The sequence below is a fragment of the Dioscorea cayenensis genome, chromosome 5 (assembly GCF_009730915.1).
Source record: "Dioscorea cayenensis subsp. rotundata cultivar TDr96_F1 chromosome 5, TDr96_F1_v2_PseudoChromosome.rev07_lg8_w22 25.fasta, whole genome shotgun sequence".
NCBI lineage: Eukaryota > Viridiplantae > Streptophyta > Magnoliopsida > Dioscoreales > Dioscoreaceae > Dioscorea > Dioscorea cayenensis.
The window spans coordinates 18,407,037-18,431,255 of record NC_052475.1 but is presented as its reverse complement, the minus strand read 5'-3'; the positions used below and the strand labels follow the sequence as shown (position 1 = coordinate 18,431,255).

Sequence of the window (24,219 nt, the reverse complement as noted above, 5' to 3'; positions counted from 1 at the left end):
AATTCAACACGATCTCGAATCTCGATGCATACCAACAAAGGTTGATTAAAACATTAAATAAACTCCTACAACATGGACTCATCATTAAAAAAACAAAAAATAAAATTTTATCTGTAAAGTTATATATTTTTTTATTTTAATTTTTTTAAAAATATATTAATTTATAATTTATGAAATACATCAATTTTTAGGAATTAACACGCAATACACACTCTTCATTCATCTTCACACAATATTTAAAATAAATTGTTATTATCATCATCTAAACTATATAATTTTTTTTTATGTTTTTAATAAATTAATTTAATTAATTTAATTAATTTTTTTTCTCTCAATTGGATAAAAGTTCAAAGTCTACCAAATCTTTCACCTCTCACACGTCATGACCCTGCAGAATAGTGGACAGACAAAGCATAAGGGGCAACTAGTTAACGAAGGAAAAATGGTGAGAATAGTAGAGAAACTCGGGAGAGGATGATGTACAGAGAAATAAACCAAGGAAAAACCAAAAAGAAACACATACAACAATCAAGAAGAAGAACAATGAAAACCCTCTGTTATTCACTCTCAGACCAAAGTAATTCCCTTCATTACAATTACCCATCTATACATGTAAAATGAACGGGCCAGATTATAACATCAAGGTGTGGCCACAAATAATAGCCCATCCTACGGCTGAACACACACCATCCCTCTCACATCAATCCCGAGGCACACACACTCATTAGCCACATGTACAACAACTAATCCCCACGTAACCAAACGATTGTCCATGAATTACAAATTAACTAACTTAATTTTGAATAGCAGCGAACCCTCTCCATCACTCTGTCTCCATCCAGAGAACAGCACACCAGCACTCAGCAGTCAGCACAGCATCACCTTCACACTCCACCTAACAACTCCCAAAATCTAGAACAACAACACCAGCTTCTCTATAGCACCACACATTAGGGAGAGGAATGGGGTGGGGGATGAGGGTGGGAGGGGTCTATTGACCCGGCGGTGACAGAGGAGACGTTTCTCTGTCTCTGTAGTCACATATACACCTTAATATACATGTATATTTTTATATATATAAATAAATTATTTGTTAGTCAAAATGAGCCGAGCTTTTCATTGCTCAAGTTTATTTTATTTATTAATCAAACTTAAAAATAAAACTCAAGTTTGGCTCATTTTTAATATGAACTTAACAACGAGTTTTTGAACCACTCACAAACGGTTCCGATCAAATATCGCCTAGATGTCAACGGGGCGTGTAGAGTAAAACACGTGCCTAAATTTGCTGACATGGAACATGAGGCCCACTGATTGGGTCTCAACGTGGCAGCATCTTCATAGCGTACCGTGCCGCCGTCGTTGTCACACGTTAACTCAAATCTCTCCCCGCGGAACACCAGAATAGTCCCCTTCTCCTCCTCCGATCTAAATCCATGTCGCTCACCTCCCTTCCCAGATTTCGATCCCTTTTTCTTCGATTTTGCTTAGGGTTTTTCCCCAATCCATGAGATCCGTTTGGATTGATCTTCAATTGGATTAGATCTAGTGATTTTGCTGGATTTCAGAGCTTGCTGATTGGCAATGTCGGGCAGTTCGTCGGACTCCGAGGACACGCCGAAGGCCCGCTCCTCCAGCCCGTCTAATAGCGAAGAGGAGTACAAGGCCAGCCCTGTCTCTCCCCAGTCTTCCGATGAGTCTGTCACGAGTGATGGCGTCCTCGTTGAGGTCCCCGGCCAGGTATTTCTTTTTTATCTTCTTCTCTTGGATCTTGGCTTGAGGTTCGTGTATTGATGTTGGTTTTTGGTGGATTGATGCAGGATCAGTCGGATGGGGGGAGGGAGGAGACGTTTGTTGATGCGCCGGATGAGCTTGGTGGGCGGGGGATTGACCTTGGGGACTCGATGGCCATGGTTGATCTCGGGGAGAGCTCGGAGGAGCATTCGTCGCCAGAAAATCTAGCCCGAGTCAGCTCCGAGTGCCGCAAATATAAGGTTCCTGACTTCCCCTTCTTCTGCTGTAAAAAAAATATTAAAATTTTGGTCAACAAAAGTTTGGAAAAATGTGATTTTCTTGAATATAGGAAGAAAGGGAGGTTTTTGGGAGGCAGATTGCTGGCCTTCGCAACCAACTTCAAGAGATGATTGGTGGGCAACTGATTGAGCAGCTTGGTGGTGAGGACAGTGGACGAGGAGAAGGGGATATGGTTCTAAGTTCTCCGACACCGTTGCATTCGATGTTAAGTGATTGCGCCAAGTATGTGGATCAATTGAGTGGTGCTTTTCATGAAAAGTTTCATGCTGAGGGAATGATTAGGGAACTTCATGCTGCCCTCTATGTGAAGGATCAAGAGACTGAGGATCTTAGTGCAAACCTCTCTGTATCATTGATGTCTCGGGATATCATCATTTCTTACCTTCATTCGCTTCGAGATGAATGGATGGAAGCTTTCTCCTATGAGGTCCAACAGCTTGGGCAGTGCTTGGCAGATATCAGGCCGGATTTTATGGCCTCTTACAATAATGATTCTGGTTTCATCTTCGGTGTTGCTCGCGATGTGCTAATGGAAAGTAAGAGGAAGGAATATGAACTGCAAGAGACTGCAAATCGCCTTCAAGAAGAAAATATCAAAATGGCTGAACAGATACATGAGATGAAAGCAGGTTGGGAAGAAGCAAAAGCTGAAGCTAGCAAGAGCAAGATGGATCTGGAGCAGACTGAGAGCAGGTTGGCAGCAGCTAAAGAGAAGCTTAGCATTGCAGTGACGAAGGGTAAGTCATTGGTCCAACATCGGGATTCATTGAAGCAGGCATTAGCTGAGAAGACTAGTGAGCTTGGGAATTGCTCTTTTAATTTGCAGCAGAAGTCCAGTGCTTTAGATGCCATAGAAGCAAAGGCTGAAGTGCTAAAGCAATCCTTAGCAGAGAAGATGAATGAGCTTGAGAAGTGCTCGCTTGAGCTGCAGCAGAAGTCCAGTGCTTTAGATACCATAGAAGCTGATGCTGAGGTTCTAAAGCAGTCACTTGCTGAGAAGACAAGTGAGTTTGAGAAATACCTACTAGATTTGCAAGGGAAATCCAATGATCTACGAACCATGGAAGCTAGTAATAGGGAGTTAAAGCAGTCATTAGCTGAAAAGAACAATGAATTAGAGGCATGCTTGCAGGAATTGCAGCAAAAATCTGATGCTTTAGTTGCTGCTGGAGGCATATCGGATGAGCTGAACAATGCCCAAAATTTGGTACATTCTCTTCAAGGCTCACTTTCACACAGGGAAAGTGTCCTTGAGGAAATAGAAGAAGTCATGTCACAGATAGATACCCCTGAAGACTTTCTCACCTTGGAGGTTGTTGATAGAGTCAGATGGTTTGTTGATCAAACACGGATTTCAAAGGCCTTATTGTCTGAGAGGCGCAAAGTGAAAGAGGCCTTGGATTCCATTGAATTATTAGAAGGTTGCCCATCTAATGAACTAGAATCTCAAATTCATTGGCTAGGCGAATCATTTTCTAAGGCTAAGGGCCATATTGTAAATATGCAAGATGAATTGGCCAACACACAGGCAGTTGTGCAGTCACATGAATCAGAGTTGTCAAAGTTGCATGAGGAAATTGATAACCTAACAACATCTCTTTTGCAAGAAAAACTGGAGAACGATTCTTTGCGAAGTACACTCACAGAATTCAGAAGCAAACATGAAAATATTGTTGAGAAGCTATCTCTTTTGTCATCTGAGAAGGAAGAATTGCAGAAAGTTCTTTTGGAACTGTCTGGAACTGCAGTTGGGGATCAACCTTATAGTGACATGGATGCCATGGTAGAGAATTGGATAAATATAATAAAGGCTAAGATTAACACCTCTAGCATTGGAATTCAGCAGTTTGAAAGGATGCAAAGTTTGGTGTATGTGAAAGATCTTGAACAAATGCTGTGTGAACACATTTTAGAAGAAGAGATGAATGATAGATCAAAATTGATGAGCTTATCAAATGAGTTGAGGAGAGCTTCAGATGAAGTAATTACCTTGAAAGATGAGAAAAGCTTTCTGCAGAAAGAACTTGAACGTGTTGAGGAGAAATCTTCTCTCATCAGGGAGAAGCTTTCCATGGCAGTCAAGAAGGGGAAGGGTCTGGTGCAAGAGCGTGAGGGTTTCAGAGTTTCTCTAGATGAAAAAAATGCTGAAATCGAGAAGCTAAAAAGAGAAATGCAGCAGCAAGATTCTTTGATCAAGGAATTCAAGGAGCAGATTAAGAGTTTGTCAGCTTATCCAGAACATGTTCAAAAGCTTGAATCAGATATTGTTTCTTTAAAGGGTCAAATGGATGAAATTGAACTATCCTTAAAGGAAAGTGACAATAAATTACAAAGATTAATTGATTCCTTAGAATGCATTGTTATTCCTACTAATGAAAGCTTCCATGAACCTGTGGAAAAGGTTGACTGGATTGCCTCATACATCCGTGAGTCTGAAATTGTTAAAGCACATGCTGAGAAAGAGCTGGAGAAAGTAAAGGAGAAAGCTAACTTGCAAGAAAGCAGCCTAGCTGATGCTTCTGAGGTTATAAAGTCTTTAGAGGATAAAGTATCACAGTCCGAGAATCATATTTCTCTTATTATTGAAGAAAAGAAGAACATGCAACTTGGTGTGACCTCACTAGAGCAAGAGCTTAAGAAAATTAAAGAGGAAAACTTTGTGCAGGCAAGCAAGTTAGAACATGCATCCGCAGCTATAAAATCACTAGAGGAGGCTTTGTCACAGGCCGATGAAAAAGTCTCTCTTCTTGTAGATGAGAAGAATGAATTGGAGTCTATGAGCAACGAGGAGATAACAGGATTAAATGCTAAATTATCTAAGTGCCTTCAAGAGTTGGCTGTAACTCATGGCAATTATGAAAATCAGTCAATGGAGCTTGCAAATCACCTTGAAATTCTTAAGAAGATTATGGATGCTGAAGGCCTCATAACATTGATGACTAAAGATTTCAGGGAAAAAATTGAAAACATGAGAAACATGGGCCTTCTACTTCAAGATATGCACAACCAGTTTGCTTCAAAAGGATCTCTTGCAAGTCGCAGTTTAGAGGTAATGCTATGGAACTGGATCTTTTGATTTGGTCATTCATCATATGTCGTTTTTATGTTATCATTTGTTGCAGTTCTCCCTGCAGTTTAGTCTCTAGAAAATTTAAGAAAACTGAACAATTGCAAAGACTACAATTTCATATGACTTTCTTTTTCACTAAAAGCTGGGAGGCACATTGGTAATAATGAAATAGAGTTCCTTCTCCTAACAATAATTACTTTTGGTTATGCATTAAATGTCCTAGACGTTAAAAAGAAAAAAAAACAATTAACAGAAATTTGCTCATGCTTTTCTGCAACTAATGCAGAATTGATTGAATTATATATTCTGGCATTTAATATCTTCAGTAATTCGGAGAATTCCTATAATCACTAAACTCTTTGGATTACTAGATCATTTGTTCTTACTTATTAATTACTTATTAATTCTCATTGCAATTCTACTTGATATGTTCTTGAGTTGAATTCTATAGAACACTTGATGAAAAGCGACTATTTGCGTCTACTTAAATATCTTTATTTGTGTTATGCGTACTCTTTTGTATGTTGAGCTTCATGAGAACCTGAATCCACTTCAAGATCATTATGGCCAGAAAGGGGACAGTGACAATTATATTTTAGTGGCCTTGGAGGTTCTGTAATATCTACATAAAATGAAATTTATGCAATTAGATGGTTTTAATTCATTTCATCTTCATGACTACCTTTTTTTTTTCAATGAACTATTTATCTTATTAGCACTAAAAACAAAGTTTCTTAAAATTTTTATTTATGAACATTTATACTGGTATATTCAAAAGCAAATTACCAGTGGAAGAATTTCTTGTTAGTATGTTTTATCTTGTGGAGGAAACTTATATTTTGCAAGACTAGATGGAGCTTGATGTAAGATATTCAAATTTGTTCATTGACTGTTGCCCATACCATTGATTTTTGCCTAGGTACTAACCCTCTCTTTCTTCACCCCATTGTATATGACAATTAAAATAAGAAAAAAAAAAATCTAATGAAATTTGTTGTTTTAAGTTTTGTTGCCTATTTGATTTGTTAGGGCGTCATGAATTTAGCTATTGGCTTTCTATTTTGGTGTATTTATTTACTTCAAGGGTTTGCGAATCATAGTTATAATACACAAATTTGCAGGAACAAGGTACTGATATGCATCAGCTCTCTTCTCTCCAAAAATTTGAGGGCTTCATTGATAACAAAGTAGTTAGTGGAGCAATAACAGACCTTGACTCCCCATCCTTCAGTAAGATTCTAGAAGAGCTCCATGCTTATGCCAAACTTGTTGGGGACAATTTTCGAGGCCTTTCTAGATTCATGGACGATCACATTGCCCTTACATCACAGGCTTTACAAACAGCAAGGGATGAGTTTTTTAATGTGCTTGAGCTGAATGAATCCTTGAGGCTAAATGTCACCAGTTTAGAAGCAGAGAGGCAGGCTAGAGACTCTAAAATTTCGTCTTTGCAAAAAGATGTGATGTTACTATTTTCTACATGCATGAATGTTACTAAAGAACTGCAAACTGAATTCCATGATATGGTGGACTTGGACTCAGACTCAGATCAGCTTAAGTATAGTTCTAGCCTAGACTTGATATTGGAAGAAGTAAAGGGTGGTGAAACTGAAGAGGAAAGTGCTGGGGAATATGCTAAGATGGCCCAGAGTTTATTACTTGCTGTGAGAAGAGTCAGAACTGATTTCCATCAGTTAGTAAATTCAAAAAGAGTGTTGATGACTTCAATTGATGATCTAGAAAATAAATTTAAACGAACAGAATTAACTGCTAAAAGTGCAATTCAAGATAAGCATCAGTTTGAAGAAAGAATTTCTGAGTTGGAAGGAGATCTGGCAGAATTGGGAAATGTTTGCAGTGAGCTGAGACTTCAGATAAAGGAATTTCAGGCAAAGGAGGATGTGCTTAAGGATAGAGAAGCAGAGTTGTTGGCATTGCAGGGTACTTTAACAACAAAAGGAACAGGTAATTCAAAACCTCCAACTTTATCTTATAGAAGTCCAGTTTATTTCTTAAATTCCTATACACATGTTTTCCTCTAATCATCTCTGTTTTTAATTAAGGTATAAGGGAGAAGTTATTCTCAGAAGACCAGGTTGAAATCCTTATTGACAAAGTAAATAAGCTGTTGATCCCATTCAAAAGGTTACAATCAACCGATCAAGAAATTCATTTTGCAACTCCTGTTGAAAAACTCTATTATGTATTAGAGGAAGTCATGGAGTTGCAACATACTGTGGATTCTGTCATTAATGAGAAAAATGATATGCAGTCAATAATTGAATCCCATGCCCATGAAATTGAATATCTGAAGAAGGATATTGAAACAATGAGTACTGATCATCAAGATTTGGAATCAAAGAAGGCTGAATTTAGTGAGCTGACACTTGGTTTAGAGAAGATCATTCAGATGTTTGGAGAGAATGAGCCAATTGAGGACAAGAAAACAGGTTCTGGAAAAGGGCTACTATCTGCATTAGAGAGATTGACAATGGGCTTAAGTATAGAATGTGAAAATTCAAAGTCTAGAATACAAGAGCTTGGTGCTAAGTTGCAGGCAAAGGAAAAAGCAGTGGATGAGCTATCTTCGAAGGTTAACTCACTTGAAGAATCGCTCCAGACTCACCTTTTGCATCCTGAGAATGTCAAAGAAAGGGCTCTCTTCGAACCATCAACAGCAACTGGGTCTGAGATATCTGAAATTGAAGATGCTGTAAGATTTGCTTGTCTTTTCAATTTTGCATATCTTATCTTTTAATTTTCAGCAAAAACAGAGTGAGTACACTGAAGTTTTGATATTTCATGGTGAAGTATACAACCCACATACATCCATCTATGCACACATATGCATATAAATTTCTGACACTAAACCCAGCACAGTCTCTGAAATGTTAAAGGGATGATGAGCATGATGATTTTTAACTAGAGTTTATGGTTCCTTTTTCGTAAATGTCAAAATAGTTGGTTATTAGTGATTTTGATTTCTTTGGTCAATACCTTTTCAATTTGGATTAATTGATAGCTGCCTTAATTACTTTTGTCTCCTCTTGTAAACTTTATTCTTTGTGCCACTAGGTTGCTTAAATTGTTGCTGATGGCTAAAACGTTTCCTTTGAATTACTGGTTTGCAGTGTTAGTTTATTTAAACTAGAAAACTCAAGCTCCTCATCTTTACTTGTATCACCTCCTGGCCTACGTCATTTATATTGATATTGATTTATGTTGCTTAATTATGCTTTTAGATCATACTAAAAATAATTCAAATGGTTAGGATGCAGAATCTCATTGTGTACCAATGTAAAAGTTGCATTCGTTTTTGTGTCAACATTTGGTTTGGTGAATATAATTTTATCATGTAGCTGTATTGTTCATAATATTATTAGTGATAGAAAAATGAAGGGTTAAAGCCACTAGTAGAAAAATGATTGTGCCTACAGTAGAAATGAAGGGCTTTTACTTATTTATTTATATTTTTGCCCCTCCGTCCATCATGGACTCATGCAAATGGGCCATGCCATGTGTATGGCCACATTAACTGCCATGTTGGCAGAGGGCTAAAACGAATAATTGTCCAAACTTTAAGGGTAGGGGTTTAATACAAAAATGAAAAATGAATTATGATATGAAATTCAGAAGACCAAATTTTTGTTTGTTCTGCATGCTGGGCTCTAATATGTTGAACCTTTCAGGCGGTTGGGAAAAATTTGAAACCTTCTGTCCCTGCTGCTGCTCATGTTAGAGCCATGCGAAAGGGTTCTGCCGACCATCTTGTCCTCAGCATTGACTCAGAGGCAGAGAGATTAATCACGCCACAAGAAACCGATGAGAAAGGTTTGGCATTTTCCCACTTGATTTTCTTCCCCTAGATAATCCCATTGTGGCTACTTAACTATTTTCCTTTCAGGGCATGTATTCAAATCCCTAAACACATCTGGTCTCATACCAAAGCAAGGGAAGTTGGTAGCTGATAGGATTGATGGAATCTGGTAAGCTATTCTCGAATGTTATATAAATCCTCTTTTATATTTTTATCAACTCGTTGCTGTTACTAAGTAAAATTTAACATCCTCTTCGAGATCAAAGCATCAAAAACTTTTTTTCCTGGAATTAAATTGAAATCCTTTACTGCATGCCCTAACTTCGTTTTATCTAGAACTGGAATAAACTTTTTGTGTTGATCTCATTTTGTTGACAAATTCACTGTTTTGATGGTTGATTTTTTCTGTACTTTGTTATCATTTTTGTAAAGTGAGGAAAACATCAAATAAAATACTAACAAGGGATCTTTCTAGGGTTTCTGGAGGTCGGATTTTGATGTCTCGGCCCGGGAGCAAGGTTGGGACTTATAGCCTACTGTCTTCTCTTGCATGTCTGGGTTTTGGGTACCATATTGTAGCACAGTCACCACTAGATCCAACTCAGAAGCATCAATTGTACCATAAGTTTTTTGGTTTCATGTTTTTTACACTCAATTCGTATGCCATCATTCTTTGTTTATTCGCTTTTCGATGAAACAAATTTGTACATATAACTGTATTAGACTCTTATAAATGGCCATACAATATAATAATATGAGCTCATTCTTACAGTACTCTCAATTTGGGTATTTGTTGTTGAACAGTCAGCTGCGATGATAAAATTCTTTTCTTATGTGAATGGAAATTTATTTTGAAGGGTTTAGGGTTTAGTATGGTTTGCCCACTTTCGTTAAAAAAAATATATGTTTGCTTGTTACATTTGGATTTGTGTTAAATAGTATGGTTCGTCCATTTTGTTATAAAATTTGATGTAAACTTGATGTAAAAACATAATAAGAAATGGAAAACCTGGGGTTTTGTGGTTATACAAAATTTTCGGTTTGATTTTTTTATGTTAAATAAATTTGCAAAAATTTGACAATTGCAAAGTTATTTCTCTCAAGTTTTGTTAGTGTCATTTTAGAAAGACCTCTACCTGATTTACCAATCTTGAAAATGCCTTAGTATCATATGTATATATTTTTTACAATATTTTAATGTTTAATAATAATAATAATAATAATAATAATAATAATAATGATGATGATGATGATGACAATCGTGGGCAAATCATATGTAGGATTGAAACCTATCTCTATTTTTTGAGTGGAGGGAATGAAATACTAAAACTTTATTGCAGAGTTAATTAAATTTCTTCCTTTGTATGTATTGACTTGATAATAAAGCCGTTATGTAGCAGCTCATTCACTTGTTCTGGTCTTGTAACAATAGTTTTTGAATAATAGGTGATAAGTGTTTTTTTTAATGAATATAAACGGTATCGAGCAGTATACGGCCTGGGATATACGAGTATAAAAAAATAATATAAAATTCTAAATAAACAATATATAAACAGCATAAAAAATAATACTATTAGGAGAACAGTACACGTAACAATGGTTTTCTTAAAATTTACCCTACCTTGATAAGGAAATTCAATGATATTGTACTTTTATAAACTTCTAAACAAATGCTTATGAGAAGATTATGAGGGTTTGATGTGAATAAAAGTAAAATAATAAATTAAAAAAAATAAGGGTGTGTAGGACATTGTGTTTTAAACTAGGGATCTTTTGGTCATGGAATACTAATACAAGGGATTTTTTTTCCTTTTTTACATATATATACTCCTGTGTCTCATATATATATATATATATATATATAATTACATTTGTTACCCCTTAAATGTTTTAATAGTCATTATATTATGTAATAACATTTGGGAAAAAAATATTTTTATTATTATAAAAAATAATATTTATATAATTTATAATATATTTTAATAGTTTACGCAGAGTGAATGACTATATTTGCTTTAAAAAAAAAAGAAAAAAAAAAGATGAATTTGAAGAGGTAAACTTGATACTTGATTCTATTAAAAAAAAATACACACAGTGGTAGGGAAATAAAAATCTTTTATTTTATTTATGCATACACATAAATAATAAAATAATTAAAATTCAAGACCAAGAGTTTATTGTAATTAAAGAAAACTTAAAGGTGTTCTTTATAAAATGCACATTGTTTTTTCCAGAATCACAGAGCAATTGCCTCCAAGCTCCATCAATGGCGGCGACCGCCTCCAACTCCCTCTCCCTCAAAGAGTACCTCAAGCGCTACGATTCCGGGGCCAATGATGCAAAGACAACGAAGAAGAAGAAGAAAAAGAAGGTTTCCAAACCTAACTCCACCACCGCCGGTGTTCTCATCGTCGATGAAGACCCTGTATGGCAGAAGACCGTACAGGTCGAAGAGTCCGAACCGGAATCCCCTGGTACAAACCCTAACCCTAGATCCTCCCTCTTTTTAGGTTTGCTTTCAAATCTGGTATCTGATTTTGATGTGCAGGCGAGGAGGAGCCTCAGATCGAGGAGGACATCGAGGTGAAGCGGATGAAGAGATTGGAGGCGATTAGGGCTCGGAAACCCTATCATGGAATCTCTGAAGATGGGAGCGGGTGGATCTCGGTTTCAGAACCTCCACAGGAGTCGGATTCCAGAGAGAATGGTCCTGATTTGTCACCTCCTCGCCAGCGCCGTCGTAGAGTTGATACGCCATCGCCGGAGCGTGATGTTGAGCCGGTCTGTGATCCCTCGCCGCCCCGGAGAATGGCCAGGCAGTGTTCTCCATCTCGAGGATCTCCAAGTGGGGATCTTTCTCCGCCTCGCCAGGTACAACACCGCTCGGAGGATCCCGACAGTGATCTCTCCCCACCTCGCCGGCGACGATCACAGGATGCCGACCTTTCTCCTCCTAGGAGAAGTCGGAAGGGGCCAGATAGCGATCTCTCGCCGCCACCCCGCCAGGTGCGCCGCCGGTCGGAAGATCCAGAGCGTGATCTCTCCCCACCTCGCCGCCGAAGATCTCAGGATGCTGACCTTTCTCCTCCTAGGAGACGTCGGAAGGGGCCAGAGAGCGATCTCTCGCCACCACCTCGCCAGGTGCACCGCCGGCCGGAAGATCCAGAGCGTGATCTCTCCCCACCTCGCCGCCGAAGATCTCAGGATGCTGACCTTTCTCCTCCTAGGAGAAGTCGGAAGGGGCCAGATAGCGATCTCTCGCCGCCACGACGTCGGCTGAATTCTCAAAATGATGATCTTTCCCCCCGTAGTAGAAATCAGAAGGACCAAGCTGCAGCAAAGGAGGGAAAGGCAGCGAGGGCGGGGTTGTTTTCAGCCAATGAGATTAAACAAGAGCTGGACAGGAAGAAGAAGGAGGAGTTATCTCGGTATTAGCTCTCAATTATTTTGATCATTTAATCGTGGTTCTTATTGCTTTCAATATAGTGTAGCTGATTTGTGTGGCTAAATCCCTGTGCCTGCAGATTTGCGGCCATGGATCCATCTGTGAGTGGAAGAGGCGCTGAACCTGTGTTCCGTGACAAGGAGGGTAAGATTTTCTTGCTTCAGTTGAAGTTCTGTGTAATTTTGTAGGATTATGGTTTTACTTGTGTGAGATTGACTGGTTGCAAACAATGCATTTTCAGGGAAACGTATATCTAAGGAGGAGAAGCTGAAATCAAAGGAACCAGAAGAGAAACCTAAGGTTTGTGATTCCAAGTTATTAATTCATGATGTCTTGAAAATACTATCTTAGACAATGCTTAGTTTTGATTGGTTCTTTTTCTAGAATAGTTAGAAATGTACACATAGAAAGTTTTGTTCCTAAACATAATGTAAATAATATTTCGTGGTACTAAGCTTCCTTGTGAATTTATATAGGATGGGGAATCATAAATGTGTCGGCATTTAGAACAAATAGATGATACTGACTGCTACGAAAGCTTGTCCTTCTTGAATTCATTGAATGCATTGTAGAACCTGATGCTAAGGGGTTGATTGCAAGTGCATTTCCTGGTTGTTATTTTCTATTTTTGCATTTTGCTTATCTGGGTCTTAGCTTTTTTTTTAGTTTTGCTATTCAAACTGAGTGTCTTCTTGGACTAACTTGTACAGGATGCAATTTGTTTCTGTATTTTTTAACAGGAAAAGAAATTGGAATGGGGCAAAGGTCTTGCACAGCAGCGAGGAATTGAAGCCCTAGCAAGAGAGCTAGAACTTGAGAAGAATAAACCCTTTGCACGAACTAGGTGGTCACCTTTTCTTCTGCTAGATGATGATTAGACTGTCTTTTTATTGTGCAAACTTGTAGTTAACATATTTCTATGTTTAGGGATGATCCTGAACTTGATGCAATGTTGAAGGAGAGAGTTAGATGGGGTGATCCAATGGCGCATTTGGTTAAGGTATTCTTTCAAAATGCAATTTTGTTGTTTTTGTTGGCAATATTAACCTGACAGATGGACTATTTGATGCAGCGAAAACACTCAGAGCTTGTTCTAGAAGATCTTGGTGAAAATGAGAAGATGAAAGAATCAGGTTTTATTGTTCCCCAAACAATTCCACAACACAGCTGGTTAAAAAGGGGGCTGGATTTCCCTCCAAATCGCTATGGAATTCGACCAGGTCGGCATTGGGATGGAGTGGATCGAAGCAATGGTACAAGCTATTGCTATCTTAAATTTTCCTTTATTGCTATGTCTGCCGCCCTTTTCTTTGATTCTTCTTTTTTTTTTTAATTAACTTTAGAATCCTTTTGCTTTATCTGTTGTCTGTGCAAAATTTGTCTTATGCCTTTCTTACCTTGCATTCTTTTATGTGGAATTTCCTGATGCATGTTTTTATCTGATATTTTTTTAGTCAGTGAAACTTCTGGTAAATTCTCAAATTTTGTACATGCTAGAATTACAAAGTATTGGGGTAAGTGGAAATTTACCTAATTAGAAAATGTATGAATTGAGTGGGGGGAACTAGGGAACGAATTTAGTTGGGACTAAGTGTTCATGTTAGGAGACAGTAGGAAAATAGAAAATAGTTAATAAGAAGTTAAACACGGAAATTTGTTTTTAATGTATTGTTAACCAAAAAGATGGACAAGAAAATTTAAGTTAAACATATTAATTAAATTCTTTTCTTTTCGTTTCTTTTCCCTTATTTCCCTTAAAATCCAAACACAACCTAAAGGGGAATAGTTTGGGTATCTTGAGTAAACTGTTCAGAGGACTGATTTTGTAGATGAAGCTTCTTATTGGATGCAGCAGGACTAGTATTGCACTAATGGACTTGCACTATTCCATAAGAGCTACATGAAGCTGAATGGTTTCCATGGGAAAATGTGTTTTGTTTTGCATATATATGCCTTTGCCTCTATCATGGAGAAGCATCTATTATTAATATTGAGGGTAGATTAGACAAAATCACCCTTGCAAATTATTAACATGGAGGGAATTTAGAAATGTTGTATGCTTTGAAAATGGCTTTTTTGTGTGTGTGTGTGTGTGTCATCTGCAAAATCGTTCAATTCCATGTATGTTCCTCAAAATTCTATATTTGCTATTGTGCCATTATAAAACATTAGAGTTTATGCAAATAGTTAAATGGTTTGTAGCATGTATATATTGCAATTTTGATCTTGTAAAAGGGTATATATTTAAACTCTCATTAAAAGACACATAATTTTAATGCCAACTAGATGTATATACCTCAATATCAGGTGTGCATATAAACAGAAAATTATTTTGCTTTGAAATAGACAGACCATAGACTGAAGGTTTAACCCATAATAAAGTTTGTCTTACTTATGAATAACCATTTCTAAAATTCAAGTTTTAGAGGTAGTTCTTTAAACAATTGTTATAATATAAAAAATAGAATATAAATAAAATGGTAGGTACAAAATACTTTGATGACGGTAAAATAATACAAGTTACATATAGAAGTGAATTTATTCATGGGAAGTTATGAAGCTCCTACAGTTGAAAAAAATAGATTTGGTCTATGTATATGAAAAAGCCTTTGTGACAACATTATGAAGAGTCTGAATTGGTGCAGTGAAAAGTCTGAGACACATTGAAAACAGCAAGAATCATGATCCAGAAAACAGTCCTCTACATGTTTAAGTTTCATTGCTTTGTTATAGCGCTGCCCAGTCCTTTTTTGTAGTTTGAAATGCCTTGATGGTATGCCAATGACCAACAATGACCAACTTGCGGAGAAACACAGCACTTGTCATGTCGGGTTTTCAGTTGTGAATATTTAGTTGTTTAAAAATTGATTTGTTTTGTTATTTTAGCACTACAAAGCATATGTTTTGAAATTGCGTCATGGGCTTCATAGGCATTGTACATGAGTGCTTAATTATTTTCCTTTCTTTTACAGGATCTGAGAAGGAATTTTTCAAGAGACAGAATGAGAAACGAGCCACAGAGAGTGAAGCTTATCTTTGGTCTGTATCTGATATGTGAAAAATGACACAATTATGTCCATCTGCAACTTCAATCAGGATGTCATCTTCAGTTTCTTCCACTATTCGGAAATTTGTATTTCACAAGTACACTCAATTTATTTTTCAGCCTCAAACCTTGTGCTGTACATAAGTGTCCTGTTTTAACTTCATTGTGAAGGGCCATTTGGAGCTGTTAAACAGACCATCAATGAGCAAAGCACTGCATGGGATCTATGAAAATTGAAACGTGGCTTTGTAACAAAAGGTGTTTTTGATGTACCATTATTATTCAGAAATAAATGAAAGTTAGAGAACATTTCCACATATTTAATCTTCAGCGTTGAAATTTGGTCAGACTAATAATTACATTTCCACATATTATTCTTCAGAGTTGAAATTTGGTCAGACTAGTAATTCATTCATGCTCGAACAATATGCCATTGATTGATGATACACTTATGATCTTGACAATTCATCATTTGAGGTTAGCAAATGCTACAACACAACAACTGGGTTCAAGTAAAGTTGAACTGAAATGTCAAGAGTTGTGTTTATTGTCCTTCCCTGTATCGTACATAGGACATATTGCACGAAAGTGTTGTGTTCCACATATCAGCATAATGTTGTTACTTAGAAACGAGTAATCTACATGAGAAACATAACAAGGTCGGTCATCATTCTTTAACTGTGTACTTTTACAACAGATGAAATCACATGCCCCTTTTCAGAGTGCAAGACCAAGCCATTGTTCCGAACAGCTTTAAGCTCCAGCAGCAAATCCAGGAAAAATCTCAAGGAATGTTCGAGGAGGTATAGTTGAATTAATCCTCCTCTGAGAAACACATTCATTAGGCTGCATGCTGGAATGAAGAAGTTCGAAAGTAAGTAATAGTTCCGCCATTAGTGTTGTTATAAAAGAATGAAAACACGTGAAAAATTGTAAAATTCAGTGCTTGATTCGTGTTAGGACAACTAAAGGACGGAACTCACAGGTCTTACCATGCTTGGTGATGCTTTGACGGATCGACTCTTTGGATGGTGAAACTTACATGATGATTTGAATTTACAAGAGCCAGTTTTCATGAAATGCTGGCATTCTGGTTGGCCAGGCCTGTCCGGAAATTCATCAATATATACCTGCTGATGCACAGGGTTTGGGGGAGCATATTGTACAAACATTTCAGGATGTGGTGGTGGTGGTGCCGGCTGTAGATAAAAAGGATTTACTGGAGCCTGAGGAAGAAAATTCAGAGGAAAAAAAAAAAGGAAAGTTAATTTATCTTCATACCATTATTCATTTTGCAGTTTGAGCATACATGGTGGCAATTAATAATCACAGGTATAACTTTTTATATAACTGCATAAGAATTCAAATAATTGCATCCCTTTTACTTTGCACAAATAATCAGAGGTATCAAAGAAAATAATCAAAGCTTTTCATTTAACAATTTAATAACTACATCTTCAAGAACGGCCATCAAATGAAAGAATTCTACGGATGGTCTTTCCTTAAGGTTACATGATGCACTAAACCCTACTAAAACAAGGTAGAGCTAGATCTAGAGTTTACATGCTTACAATGACAAAATATCTAGTAAATTAGGTGTTGAATATTTGAATATTCGCTGGAACTGACAATAACTAGTATATGTCAACATATATGCCAAAATCTCAAGATTATTTTTTGTCCACTACAGGTTTTTAAGATTTAACGACATTTTCCAAATTTAATCCTGCATGGGAGGATGTTAATACTACAATATAATTCATTAATATCATCAGTAATATTTCAAATTAATAAGTAACCAAATGAGTAGCATATATCAGACATGTTTCCTATACTTCAAGATGATTGTTATATGTGTTTAAAGAGAATTTGACAGAGATGGCAACAGCCCAGCAAATTTTTTAAGGTTTAACTAACATGTTCTCCAATTTACTCATACATAAAAGAATATCAATACTACAATATCATTTATCACTGTTTCTAATATTTCACATTAATAATTTCACTAATTATCGAGAAAAGAAATTCCATCATAACCATGTTTAAATAATATCAGTTATAAATACTCTTTTGTTTAAAGAAAATTCTGTCAGAAAACAACAGTATGAATCAAAAAGCTCCTTACAGAATAGCAAAGACATCTAAACATTTTGTCATAATTTCCTCTTGTATAAGCTATTAGTTAGCGATATGTACCTGAAACCCATTCCATTCTGGGGTAGGGTGTAGTCCTTGAGGTGGTAAAATCATCCCAGGCATGAAATGTGGTGACGGATTTAAGAAGGTAACTGGTTCATTTGAGCCGATCTGCATGGGCCAAGAAGTTGCAGGGAGCTGTGATACCACTGGAGTATGTCCTTGATTATACTTTGAAGGGTGGTCTCGTGGCTCTCGCCCACCAACAGCAATAGGATCAGGATGGTGAAACTTACAATTATTTGCGTACTTACAACCACCTGTGCGCATGTAATATGAGCACTCTCTTGCCCCCTACAAAAGGGAAGAACCAAAAATCAGTTCAAATTTGAAAGGCTCAGATAGATAACCATGAATTAACAATTAAATCTATCTTATTAACTAATAGTCCCACAATGACTAATTTGAAAAATTATAGATTTGAATATATAAGCCTAGGTCTCTCATCCTATCAGCTCAAGTTTTTGGGTTGAATCGAGCCAACTTAAGCTTCTGGGTTGAATTAGGCCTAGATAAAATATTTAGTTTACATCTAATGTGATATTGGAGCTTCATTTGTTTAGTTTATTTGCAACAAAACTAGTTAAAATAGACTACCACATATTAAGGGAGTATATTAAAGTACCTAGTAGTGCTATAGCGATTAATTTGGAAAATATAAGCTTTTGGCTTGAATCAAGTCTTGATAATATGTTTAGTTTGCATTCCACTTTTATTTAAGTCTTAGATAGTTAGATATACACCTCATATACAGTATGAAATAACAGTGATGATCAAATAACCAGTAGGGATGATGTGTCAGGTCTGGAGTTACACATACAAACAAAAAAATAAAAATATAAAATATAAAAATAAAACAAAAATAAGCATCTAAGTTTTCAATGATTCACATAAGGTACAACCAGCACTTTGTGTGGTCAGCTGCCAATTATAACAGAATCGGAAGACTTAGCTTACAGCAGGGATGCAAAATACTTCATTGACAGAGGTAAGCAAACAATTCAATAGGCTTTTCTTTCTTTTTTTTTCAGCAGAAGTTTTGAAATGTCAAAACGTGCAACAGGCTTGATAGCTATCATGTGAAGGGTGTTTATCTGGGCATTCAAACGTAAAAATTCACTAAGAAATGAATACATTCAACTGGGTTAATTTTGAAAAGTTGAGTTTGCTAAAATTTTATATTACTTAAATTGTAAGGAGAGAGAAGGTTAGTGGACTCACAGGTCGCACTGGAAGCCCCAAAAAGTTTAGCTCCACTGAACCTTCTTCATTCATTTCTTGATCATGAGCAAACTTGCAGTCTTTCCCAAACTTACAACCTCCTGGCATCAAGAAATACTGCACAATCCATCGTCCATTGTCATGAATCTCATGAGCCATGATCACTATCACTATAATAATAAGATGACATTGAAACAGAAAAACAACTGTAACCTAGAACGCAAACACCCTTGAAAAAAGAGAGTATCAGAAAACAGAATACAGATAAATAGATCCACTAAGAGGTTATGACAAGCTGAAGTGGAGATTCAATATCTTGCAATGTTGAGGCTCTTGACAGTGGGATTGCAGATGCTTCAAAGAGGATGGAAAAGAAGATGGTATAAGACATTTATTTCCAAAACCATCCTCCCACCCACCAAATTGTGCAATAACTTTCTTAAATGAACTATGCTAGCTAGGATGTAACCTTACAACCAAATAACCAACCATAACACTCAAGTACACATAAAAATGAGGAGCCTCTGTTCAAAGACACCAGTTTATACCATTTTTCTGTCAAAGTAATCAGGAAAGCATCAAATCCGCATGCTTCAAATATCTAAGTATAAAACCTACGATCACTTGCCACTACCAGATGTTGTCCATAAGATTAATTCACTTCTCCCATTTCAGCTAACTAAAACGTATACTTTTACCCATTTTCAAGGATTCAAACCAAAAAATCAAAAGAATGGCGCATTTACCACAGATCCAGCTAAGTTGATTATCCACATACACCTTTATGAAACTAAGATTGCTTTGGGATGAACTTAAGATGACGGGAAATGGAGGTAAGTAAAATATGACGGAAATTAAAGCTCGTGGCTTGGTCGAAAATGTACTTTCCCAGATGCTTTATCATTGTGGTTCTTTCTTTTTCTAGCAACACAGGAAGATACCAAAAATATGTGACAAATCCTCAATGAGTTTTAAGGTGGTAAAATGTGAATCCTCTTTTTCAAAGCCACTAGGTAGCTGTAAACTATTTTTTTTTATGGAAACAAATATTTGAAAATTTGACTTCCAGTGGAAAACATTTTGCAAGGGTTGTCTCTCATAGATACACAAGGAATGTTATAGTGGTCATTAGCGAGATCACCCTTTTTTTATAATGAATATTTCCTCATGGTATAATGAAGCCAATCAATGCAATGCACACAACCTCTGTTAATGGAATCCTATGTAAGAGGAGCTTGAAAATAAATACCAAGAAACTATTTTCTTCCAGTATAAATTAAAAGGAGCACAATATGGGTTAATAGACAACTGAAAATGTTGAATTTAAACAATATGTTAGACAACTGAAAAACTAGGACAATTTGATGTCATCACAATAGCATTACAAATTTTTTGTCTTATAAAAAAGAAAAAAAAAATGTAATGTAACAATTACACCAAGTTGGTTAAGGAGATGCTAACCTTGCATTTTCCATGTCCGGCCTTCTCTGGTAGAGTTTCCTTCCCAATTTCCCTTTCCTTTTCTTTAACAGCCTTTCAGATGAATTTCAAAAAGAGGAAAACAGGGATTTGTTTATAGAAGCCAACTAAATGAAAGACACACTCACAAGTGCACATGCACATGAACAAAAATAGAATAAACAATTATAAAAAATAAATAAATAACTTATGTGATCCTTCTTAGCCTAGAAAACATATTGTATGTCATGTTTTTGTTTGGGTATGCCATGTATGAGTCAGAATAGTTGTGCTGTATCATGTTTTTTGCAACATGCATACCAAGATAACACAAAATCCCCTATAGTATCACATCTTTGTAAAGTACAAAGGGTAAATATACCGACATATATATATATATATGAAATCACCCAGTGTTTGGGAAAAATTTATCCCAAGGATGAGGATGGATAAAAATGGTTTGTTTCATTCAAGAAATTAAAAGGACATGGAAAAATTTGGCTCTTTGTTATGTCCTTGTGAATACCAAACAGGTTGCACAAAATTTTTGTCCTATTATGTCCTAGTTTATCCAAACATTTATTATGCATTAATTCATTGACAAAAAATGTGATGATATGCTAAACTACAACCTTCAAAAATAAAACCAATACAGGTACGATAAGCAATGCATCATATCTTTGCAACATCTTCAACACAAAATTACAATCATAGAATTATATAAAAAAAAAAAAAATCACCAAGTAAAACAATCTCTATCAGGATCTCATATTTCACACAAAAATAATTACTTGAAAAGCGAACAAACAAGACATGATCACTCAGCATAGTTTAGACATATATCCAAACAAAGCAATGGATGAACAGATTTAACTTCACATAATCAGGCACAAATAATAATCAACATAAATTAACAATAAAAAAAAAACCAAATTTGACCTGATGATTGGCTTCCAATGAATCCTTTGTCTTCCCAAGTCCCAAAAAGAAAACAAAAACAAAAGAGAAGTCATGAATCATGTCTCCGCTCCAAAACCCTAAACAGAAAAACCAATACCAAAGTCCTCCTCCTTCGTCTGGGGTGATTATACTTGCAATTGGATCCAAAGCGGCAAGTCCCAGTCTTGATATAGTACGAGCAAGCCGGCTCACCAGGCCTTACAGGGTATCGGAACTTCTTGCCCCCTTCCTCTTTGGCAAGCACAGGCTCCTCCTGCTCCTCCAGTTCCTCTTCCTCCGCATCATCATCACCATCATCACCATCATCACCATGATCAGGCTTTCCATCCTCATCCTCGGGCTCATTGTCCTCCTGATCCCCAATCACATCCTCCGGCTCTTGCTGGGTCTTTTTATCAAGGCAAAGGTCCTTCAATCCGGCATTGATGGCTTCAGGAGAAGGAGCAGCAGTGGTCAAGGTGGGTTCTGATACAAAATCCGCCATTTTGGCATGAGAGGAGGGATTGGAGCGGCCTCGGAGTGCGAAGGAGAGTGTACTCTGTGCTACAGAGAGGAAAGCTTCCATATATTCTCTTTTTTTCTTTCTTTCTTTCTTTCTCTTCTTAATTTTGAGAGAGAAAAAGAGTGTGTGTAGAAGGCGGCTAGCTGAATCTATAATGAGTCAAGGCTTTTTATTGGTTTATTAAACTTACTAATGAAGTTTTCTTTTTTTTTTTCCTTTTTATTTATTTATTTATTTTTTTATTAAGGTGGAAGGGTTGTTTAGTAGTTGGGGGTGACAGATATGATTGTATGAATTTGTTTTATTTTTTATTATATATATATATATATTTTTAATAACATGACAAAGTACATTTGATTGATAGATTTTATTTTCTACAAATGCAATAAACCCAACAGTAAAAAGTCATGTTCACTATTGAAAATTGATGGATCATACTGTTTATTATTGTCTTGCACAATAGGAAATTGGATTGTAAACCCACTATCACATCATTGACCTGATTTATAAAATTTTTGTAATTTATATACTTTTGATGTTAAAAAATAAGTTTAAATTAATTATCAATTATCAAACAGAATACAGTACAAAATAAAAAATATATATACTAAGCAAAATTGAACAACCATCATGATAACCCTAGAAAAATTGAAGAATCAACCATCTTTCAATAAAAAGAGTGGGTTATCCGCATTATTAAAATGGCGATTGAACAGTTGAAAGAAGTAAAAAAAATTTGATTACTAGTAGGGTTTTAAACCAGCAAAAAGTTTAGACTTTGTTTGGTTCAAAGGGAGAGGGAAGGAGTGAGGGGGAGTAAAGGAGGAGAGGAGAATGGAGGGTTTGAAAAAATTTTAGGAAGAATACCTATATTAGTCCCTATACTTTTTTCACTTTGCCCTTTTAATCCTCTTATTTCAATTTAAGCCCTTTTAATCCTTCTACTCTTTGAATGAGTGCAATCAAGTCTCCTATATACACTTTGAACATACCAATTACTAATTTTTATTGTTCATATATTCTATGAATTATATAAAAAAAAATAAAGAATTTGTATTATTTCCCTGAATTGTGTATATTACAATGATTATTATGGATGAATTGTGTAGTATATTAATTATTTTTATGATTAGAACAGTCTTAGGGGACTTATTGCACTCATTCAAAGAGTAGAGGGATTGAAAGAGCTTAAAATTGAAGTAGGAGGACTAAAAGGGCAAAATAAAATAAGTACATGGACTAACATGGGTATTCCCTGGAGGAGTGTGGAGGGGTAATATTTTTTTTTTTTTGTTTGGTCAGAAGGAGGAGTTAGGAGTGGTGGGGAGAGGTGTGTGCATTTTACCAATTTGTCCTTTTATATAAAATTGACAATATTTTTTTGTGGAAATTGCTAAAAACACCCCCAAAGTTTGCAATATGCACATATTCTCCCCTAAATTTGAATATCCATAAAAACCCCTTCCTTTTGAATACAATGATTTTTTAAACCCCCAAGCATCTAACAGTGATTGATAGAGTTAATTTGGATTTTTTTGGACGAAATTGTCCCTTGCGTGGGAAGTTGTGGCAAGTGTGACAGGATTTGACTATAATGCCCTTGGGTGCAATGAGTTTCTATTTAAAACATGAAGCTTCTGTTTAAAATATGAGGTTCTGTTTAAAAAATAAGTTTTCTGTTTAAGAAATGAGTACATGCATTACTCTTCATGCTAACCTAAATTCTTTTATTTGTAGTTATAATGTAATCATGCTAACCTAAATTTTTTCCCACAAACTTATTAAATTTTTAATGTAAATATCGTTATCTCTATATAATAAAGAACGACCATCTTTATGTTTGTTTGTCGTTGTTTAACTATCGATGTTTCTATTTAATATATTGCGTTTACGTTTAAAAAAATGCTTAAATATCATTGTTTCCATTTAAATATGTACGAGTGACCAATATTAATTGGTTTTTATACCCTGGATTAATTTGTCACGTAAATATTGGTTTTTCTGTTTAAAAAATGAGTTTGCTATTTAAAAAAATGAGGTTTCTGTTTAAGAAATGAGATTTCTGTTAGGTTTCTGTTTAAGAAATGAGTTTTCTGTTTAAGAAATGAGGTTTCTGTTTAAAAAAAATGAGCTCTCTGTTTAAGAAATGAACTCTCTGTTTAAGAAATGAGTTTTCTATTTAAGAAATGAGTGCATGTATTACTATTTATGCTAACCTAAATTCTTTTGTTTGTAGTTATAATGTAATCATGCTAACATAAATTCTTTTCCACAAACTTATTAAATTTTTAATATAAATATCGTTATTTCCGTATAATAAAGAACGACCGTCTTTATGCTTGATTGTCTTTTGTTTAACTATCGATATTTCTGTTTAATATATTGTGTTTACGTTTAAAAAAGTGCTTAAATATCGTTGTTTCTATTTAAATATGTACGAGTGGCCAAGATTAATTGGTTTTTATACCAA

General features: G+C 35.8%; 3 protein-coding genes across 4 annotated transcripts; 2 read left to right on the top strand and 1 right to left on the bottom strand.

Annotated features, from left to right (window-relative positions):
• Positions 1 to 1,208: 1,208 nt before the first annotated feature.
• LOC120262197 (golgin subfamily A member 3) lies at positions 1,209 to 9,702 on the top strand. The gene is given in 9 exon segments (XM_039270273.1): positions 1,209 to 1,740; positions 1,821 to 1,994; positions 2,084 to 5,083; positions 6,226 to 7,069; positions 7,168 to 7,817; positions 8,794 to 8,935; positions 9,009 to 9,090; positions 9,397 to 9,427; positions 9,429 to 9,702. Coding segments are annotated over 9 exon segments (5,151 nt in total). The 5' UTR covers positions 1,209 to 1,584; the 3' UTR covers positions 9,501 to 9,702.
• Positions 9,703 to 11,150: 1,448 nt separating this feature from the next.
• Positions 11,151 to 15,733, top strand: LOC120262508 (BUD13 homolog). The gene is made up of 8 exons (XM_039270644.1): positions 11,151 to 11,395; positions 11,470 to 12,349; positions 12,446 to 12,510; positions 12,608 to 12,666; positions 13,107 to 13,210; positions 13,294 to 13,366; positions 13,439 to 13,619; positions 15,339 to 15,733. Exons 1-8 carry the CDS (start codon positions 11,188 to 11,190, stop codon positions 15,422 to 15,424), a joined length of 1,656 nt encoding a protein of 551 aa, XP_039126578.1. The 5' UTR covers positions 11,151 to 11,187; the 3' UTR covers positions 15,425 to 15,733.
• Positions 15,734 to 15,930: 197 nt separating this feature from the next.
• LOC120262509 (zinc finger CCCH domain-containing protein 34-like) lies at positions 15,931 to 21,845 on the bottom strand. 2 transcript variants are annotated; one of them, XM_039270645.1, is made up of 7 exons: positions 21,345 to 21,845; positions 21,227 to 21,256; positions 20,291 to 20,362; positions 18,830 to 18,946; positions 17,609 to 17,902; positions 16,396 to 16,638; positions 15,931 to 16,265 (listed from the first exon to the last, which is right to left on the bottom strand). In XM_039270645.1, exons 1-7 carry the CDS (start codon positions 21,810 to 21,812, stop codon positions 16,254 to 16,256), a joined length of 1,236 nt encoding a protein of 411 aa, XP_039126579.1. In that variant the 5' UTR covers positions 21,813 to 21,845; the 3' UTR covers positions 15,931 to 16,253. The 2 variants fall into 2 exon arrangements, with proteins under 2 accessions (XP_039126579.1, XP_039126580.1); XM_039270646.1 differs by having other exon boundaries at positions 16,405 to 16,638.
• Positions 21,846 to 24,219: the final 2,374 nt, after the last annotated feature.